Source organism: Rhipicephalus sanguineus, chromosome 7, assembly GCF_013339695.2.
Source record: "Rhipicephalus sanguineus isolate Rsan-2018 chromosome 7, BIME_Rsan_1.4, whole genome shotgun sequence".
Classification (NCBI taxonomy): Eukaryota; Metazoa; Arthropoda; class Arachnida; order Ixodida; family Ixodidae; genus Rhipicephalus; species Rhipicephalus sanguineus.
In genome coordinates this window covers 120,259,527-120,266,626 of record NC_051182.1, presented here as the reverse complement: position 1 = coordinate 120,266,626, position 7,100 = coordinate 120,259,527, and the positions used below count along the sequence as shown (strand labels likewise).

Here is a 7,100-nt window from a genome sequence, read left to right as displayed (position 1 = left end):
CAGACTGCGCATGGCAGGCTACCCGGACAACTTACTGTGTTCCATTGACGAATGCCTTCTAGAAGACTTAAAACAGCCAAAGAAACTGAGCAGTCGTCAAGAAAAGAGCTCACTTTAAAAAACAGCGGTCGTTCCGTATTTGCATAGGGTGTCGCATTGTTTAAAAAAGGTAGCACAAAGAGCAAGCATCAGAGTTGTCTTTTCAGCAAAAAATAAAGTTCTCTAGTATGTGCAATAAGGTGAACAGAGAAGACAGATGGCCTCGCGTGTGTGATAAGAAACACGCGAAAAAGTTTATGAAATGCTGTCATAAAGTGGTATACGAAATCCCCCTCATGCGGTCGCTGCTATATCGGCCAAACTGGCCGGTGTGTAAATGACCACATGAGAGAACACCGCAATCTAATGCAGGGTGCTGTTGGCAGCCACCTAGCTGTGCATAGCTCCGTATGCGACTGTCATGCTATGTTTGATCAATGCAAGATACTTCGGCGATACAGTGATCAACGAGCACGTGAGATTTATGAGGCGTTTTGCATTGACAAAAAAAAAAAAAAAGACGCCAGGCCTGCGCGGAAAGCGCAGCACAGTCACAGCGAAAGCTCGAAGAGCGGCATTTCTAGAGCCCGTTATAAACTCTCTTGTGGCTACTAATACAACTACACTAGCAACCTACCCACTACGCCACAAACGATGATTTTTGTGAAGTTGGAAGCACCCACCACGACATTACTCGTCATTGTGCGGAGAAGCGAGGTACCGTCTTTAAGGCATTATGTGCAGTTTCTTGATGCGACGACTGATGACGATGAAGAATTATGACTGAGCCTTTTGTAATGGGTTGGAAGCTTTGAATGACCCACTGGTTACGTACTTCGCATTGTGTGACGCCCGGTCGTTATTTTCATTCTCCCACCACACTTTATAGCATACGCTAACGTGAGAAAGAGATAGAGAAAGGGAAATAACTTTGTTGAGACCCTGAGGAAATGGATCATGGGAGCCATATGGGCTTCTTTGGCAACCAACTGAAGTGCACTTGCGCGGAACCCACTACGCTATAAATGATAATTTTTGTGAAGGAAGGAAGCAGCCACTACGCAATTTTCGTCATTCTGCGCAGAACCCTGGTATCTGCTAAACACCTGTAAGGCATTATGTGCCCTTTGTTGATGCTGTGGCTAATGACGATGGAGAATTATGGCAGAGCCCTTTGTAATGGGTTGGAAGCATTCAACAACTCAGTCGTTGCGCAATTCGCATTGTGTGACAGTTGGTCGTTATTTTACTCTTCTACCACGCTACATTACACAAAATTCCACGCCACTGTTCTCCTCTCCTTCCTTTCATGTTGCGTGTGCTATACATACCCCCATGTACGGAATAAAGCCTTGGTTGTAAGTTTTCAGCGCTTGGTCCGTCTCTTTCACAGTCCTGTGTTTCGTGCTGTTTCTCGTTTCTTTGAACATGTACCAACCGGTCCAAATAAGCACTCTAGTGCTGATGGGTGAGAGTATGAGTACAGAGAGAGAGGGAAAGAAAGAGAGAGACAACGAAAGGAAGACTTATAAAAAAAAGGGTTAGAGAGCAATTCCCGGCGAAGACGAAGTCCTCACTAGGCGGGATTCAAACCCTCGTACCCACGATTCGAAGGCGAGCGTCTTAACCACTCCGATATCCAGGCACGCTAGGAGAGCATAGCATAGCGTTGTGCAGTATAGTAAAGCAAGGGGGTGGGAAAGAGAAGTGACGGTGAGGAGGAGGGAAAGGAGGAGGAGAGAGAGTGAATAGCATAGAAAGAATGAGAGAGAGAGAAAGAAAGAGAGAGGAAGGTAGAAAGAGCAAGATAGAAAGAAACATGTATATAGAGAGAAATAAATAAATAGAAATAAGCAGAGAGAGAATTGACATAGAAAAAAACAGAGAGAAGAGAGAAAAAGAAAGAAAGAGAACACCAAAGAGAGACAAATGAAGGAATTGATGAATAATTTATTACAGAAATTGTATGGTATAGCGGAGCTACTGCTAGAGAGGATTGGGCGAGTCCCTATTCCGGGGCTCCGTTGGACTGAGCTTCAACCCGCGCCCGCTCCACGAGGCACATGGCCGCCCAGCTCTGCACTTCCTTCAGGCTTGGCGCCACTAGGGCGAAGCTGCCTTGTTTGAACTTCTTTTGACGTGCAGTGGGAGATATAAGTATTGGCTCAGGAAAGTGCTGCGTAAGCCGTAAGAAAATCAAAGAAAATGCTGATACGCACGTAGTATGATCAGCGCGTGTATATAACATCTCATCCATCTCAAAAGCGACCCCCAGAGTGTTTCTTTGAACTTGATGGCGGCGTTTGGAAAAGGAACATAGCAGCCACGCCATAGCAGACGCTGCAGATCTCACCCTAAACCGGAGAAAGCGCGTATCAAGATACCATAAAAAGGTTAGGGCGCCTCAAAGCCTGCGTTTTTTCGCAGAAAGGAACGCTGCCATTTGGGCGCCAAATAAGGCGATGCCATAAAGGTGGGACTGCACGGCGAGATTTCAGGCGGTTAAAGGGACGTGCGCGATTTTTTTTTTGACGTATGCCTTAAAAAAATCGCGTCATGCGTCCCGCATGTCGTCATTGGACAGATTTAGTTGAGCGTCCGCAACAACGTACAGACGCAGCCTGCCATAGGAAATGGCTGGCAGGCTGCGTCCGTTCGTTGTTGCGAACGCCCAACTAAATCTGTCTATTTTAGGCGCGACTGACGCGCATTCGGAGGGAAGCGCGCGTCGTTTTGGTGAACGCCGTCGCAAAATCGCGCCGCCGCGTCTTCCTACTCGCAGTGAAAGAAGAACGTCTCGGGCGGCACGTCGCCCGCTCGGACGTCAAAGAAAGTTAGGGGTGCAGTCACGTGTTGCTTTGGTTTCCTCCAACGCTGCCAGACGGCGCTGCTCTACACGCATCTCGGCGGAACTCTTTGAAGCCGGCGTGCGCTTTGTACGGAAATCCAGCGACCCGGCAAACGCGGCACGCAAACGCCGCTGCGTTTTTTCCGTGCGGGTGCACTTGCGTCAGCTGCAACGTGGGTGTTCTACGCGCGTCGCGTTTATCACTCGTGAAAAACGCGCTTTGCGGTTCCAACTTAACCGTTATGGAGGCGGCATGTTCCCGTGCGTGCTTGTATTTTTTAGGGGCGAAGCTCCTTAAGGCGGCACCCGTTCGTCCCTCGTAGTAGTGGGTAACCAGTCGTAACGCTAGTACCAGATCTTGACCTCCAAGGTGGTGCCGGTGGGAGATTTTCCTGTGCGTTGTTGAACAAAAGAAAATTCGCAGCGTGCGCGTTAACTAAAAGCCGAATTCTTCTGTCTCTCATTCCCCATTAGCAGCCATTGGCATGTTCCAGTAGGAAACGTTAGTAGAAGTAGAAGTGTAAGTGTTAGCTAAAAGCCGACTTCTTCTGTGTCTCATTCCCATTAGCAGCCATTGTTTACCTCCAAAGTAGTGCCTGGTGAGATTTCTCATGTGCGTGATTAAACAATAAGAATTTTGTTCAAAACGCCGTTGATTGATGAAATAAACCAACGAAAGACGCCAGATGTTTTCTAAAAGCAAAACGAAAGAACGCCAGATGTTTCTAAAGCAAAACGAAAAGACGCCAGCTGCTTAACGAAAGACGCCAGATGTTTTCTAAAGCAATGGTTTTCTAAACAATGAAAATTCACAGCGTACATGTAAAATTAATGTGAGCTGCAAGTCGTCATAACTCATCGAACCTTTAGTATAAACGCGCCCGATCTCACGTCGGTGATGATGTACTGGGCAGAATTCACGAAAGATTCACGGTTTACCGATGAACCTCCGCAGCTTCGCCCACTCATCATCACTCACTCCGTGGATATGCTGTGATTTTTTCACCTCAACGCGTCTCCATGTGGTGACGTCGATGTTTTGGTAGCCTGCATTTGAACATTCCGTTTGCTATCTTAAGATGAGAGATGTTGGTCTAAAAGATACGATACGAGCCTAAGGTATTTTCGCTTTACTTGTTTATATTGCGTTTGGCCAGAATAATATTTAGATGTACTGACAAAACCGCTGATCTAACCAGAACCGGCAAGCAGGCCTTTCACTATAGCAGACCTTTGCAGCTCTTGTTATATTTGGCTCCATGCACGCGATTGCATCTTCGTACTGCTTGGTACTGCAGGTTCAATATTCCTGCTCAAATTCGGGACAGCTTGACGCTATATTCCTGCTCAAATTCGGTACAGCTTGACGCTCTCACTTACTGCACTACGTAGTACTGTACTATCAGTTGTAAGCTCATTTTATGGCGCTGGCGTCTACATACAGGCATAGGCGTGCGCAGGGTTCACCTTCAGGGAGGGCGAAGGTTCGTCGGAGCGTCCCCCTCCCAATTATGTCAATGTATGGGGCTGACATTGCCCCCCCCCCCCCCAGTCGAAGCGCCTCCCCTCCCTATTATGTCAATGTGTGGGGCTGACTTTGCGCCCCCTCTTAGCGAATAGGGGAGGCGGAGGAAGCAGAGGTGAAACGAGCCGGCAATCTCCGTCGCACGAATCGCGCATGCGATAACAGCGCCCCACGTGCGAGACCTGTCGTCGATTGGTCCCCAAGCAGAAGGGAAACGACTCGCCCGTGTTTTGTCGGGCGAAGTAGCATGAAGGGGCGCCCGTGAGAGGGGGATGGGGCTGCGTTGCTTGATGAGAAACTGCGAATTTTCATCACGAGGGAGCGATGACTAGAGCTAGCGCGCGCGCTACCTCAATAGACCTCAGTACACGCCTCGTATACGTGCGTATACGTGCTGCGCTCTCACCGCTCACTTCGCGTTGACACGACAGACGGCACGAAAGACGCTTCACTCCATGGAGCGGCAGCATTCCCTTAACCCAGCGTTTTCCAGCTCTATACGCGATCGCATCAAAAACAGTTTGCTACTGTAGCCTTACTTCGTATAACGTTCCACTTTGTTGCTACCGCATTCATTGCTTCGCTCTTGCGGCGAAACTCATTCGGCATAGCGACTTCTAACGGAGCCTTTCCTCTCCCATGGTCACATATAAATATTTATTCACTTAAACAATAACGTGTATATGTCATTCTAAATCTCATAACTCAGGCAATTGGGATACCACGAAAAAAATATTCGGGATCATAAACTGAAAGAAATGTAGTTTATAATCCAGTGGCGCAGGAGGGGCAGATTATCAAGAGCAGTAGCGCCTGCGCCGCTAGATTTAAATTTCTGCGTAGTGACGTCGCTGCGATGGCACTTTTTTTCGTGCTGAGCGTCGCCGTGTCATCCCGTGAAAATTCGAGATGTGATAGGATCCCACCACACTCGCCGTATGCTGCGGACAAAAAGGCAAAGCGTCCGAGAGTGAGTCGAGGAAGATGATGATGGCTTGCTGCGTGCGACGTCTTCCCACGAGGCCGATCCTGGAGTAGTGGTCACGTGACGACGATATTACGAACGAACTTTGTCGAATGTCTAACTAAGGTTGCAGATTGAACAAAGCCTCGTTAACCTTCTTACCTGTCCATGACGGGTTCGCGCTCTATCTCTTTCTTCCCTTGTGCGTCTATTTTCGCCCCGTTATATCGTTTTCCCAGTGCCGAAACGGAACGTGCGTCTAGATAACACACACACACACACACACACACACACACACACACACACACACACACACACACACACACACACACACACACACCACACACACACACACACACACGGACACGGACACACACACGGACACGCACACGCACACACGCACGCACGCACGCACGCACGCACACACACACACACACACACACACACACACACACACACACACACACACACACACACACACACACACACACACACTCATAGTGATGTCAGAGTTCGCCGAAATTTGGGACGTCATCACATGACGTCATATGTTAACGTCGTCGCACGACATGATCGCTTGGCCAAAGAACGGCCGATTCCTGAGGTAGTATAGCACCACATGAGGTGCGGAGAGCTTAAAGAGCGAGGAACAGTGCAATCGGCTGAGAATGCTAAGGTAATTTAATGCGTGTCTCTCACACTGCGGCTCGCTATATCTTGCAAGAAGTATGGTTCCGATTGTACAACTTAGGCAGCAGGCTTTCGTCTTCAAGTGTTCCAGAAAGTGTAACAAGCTGCCGAACTTTTTTTTTCTCTTTCTCTCTTATCCTCAAGCTCCTAGCCAGTGATGCGACACGCACTACAGATGCCGTCGGACCTTGCGCATGCGCTGTACACCAAACAGCGCAGTTGTTGCCTTTCTCTTTGTTGTCTGAAGCAAGGCTGCAGGCGGCGGGAACATCAGAATATGACTCTGCGAGTGGAACCGGAGTGTTAAAACAGCTATCGCGGAATAAGGAGAACTTCGCTTGGCAACAGCGCTTCTTCGGTCTCGTAGCTTCGTCTGCTGTCTTCTTATATTATTTATTAAGGCGAAAGCCTGCTGTCTCATGAGTCCAGAAATTTTGTAGATTTGGCGAGACCTGACGATACGCCACGTGACTCCACTATGGTAAAAAGAAAGCCAAGTAAATTACACCATTTCCCGCTAAAGGGGACCATGAGGCGATGCGAAGCCGGAGCACTTGCACGATCGCGTTCCGTTGGCGTTCGTTGGGCATGCTACCGACCTCGCGTCGTGGAACACGAAGAGGAACGCTACGCGCGTCTTGTCTTCCCTCTAGCCTGGCCGTTAATTCTCACAGAGCGAGCGGGGAACGCGGTCGACAGGCTTACGAGAGGGGGGCAGCGTAGGAATGGAGAGAGAGGGGGAGGGGACGCGCATGCGCTGGTGCTCATCGCGGCGTTGCGCAGGAGAGAATTTCGGCATGTCTAGCCTGCGTTTCAGAGGAAGAGTGGAAAGGGGGAGGGGAAAGGGGCAGTGGAAAGGGGGAGGGGAGGAGGAAAGTGGAGAGGGGATAGGAGAGATAATGTGGAGAGGGGGAGGGGAGAGGGAAAGCGGAGAGGGGAAAGGGAGAGGGAATGTGGAGAGGGAGAAAGGGGACAGGGGAGTGGAAATGGAATGTGGAGAGGGAAAGTAGAGAGGGGAAGAGGAGAGGGTAAGT

At 49.3% G+C, this 7,100-nt stretch overlaps 1 protein-coding gene across 1 annotated transcript in view; it reads left to right on the top strand.

Moving 5' to 3' along the window:
- The window catches only part of LOC119398968 (aconitate hydratase, mitochondrial-like), a 7,470-nt gene extending 4,511 nt beyond the window's left edge, over window positions 1–2,959 (top strand). The window contains exon 5 of the mRNA XM_037665784.1: window positions 2,921–2,959. Within this exon, the coding sequence (XP_037521712.1) occupies window positions 2,921–2,959 (39 nt within the window). The remainder of the gene's footprint in view (window positions 1–2,920) is intronic.
- Window positions 2,960–7,100: the final 4,141 nt, after the last annotated feature.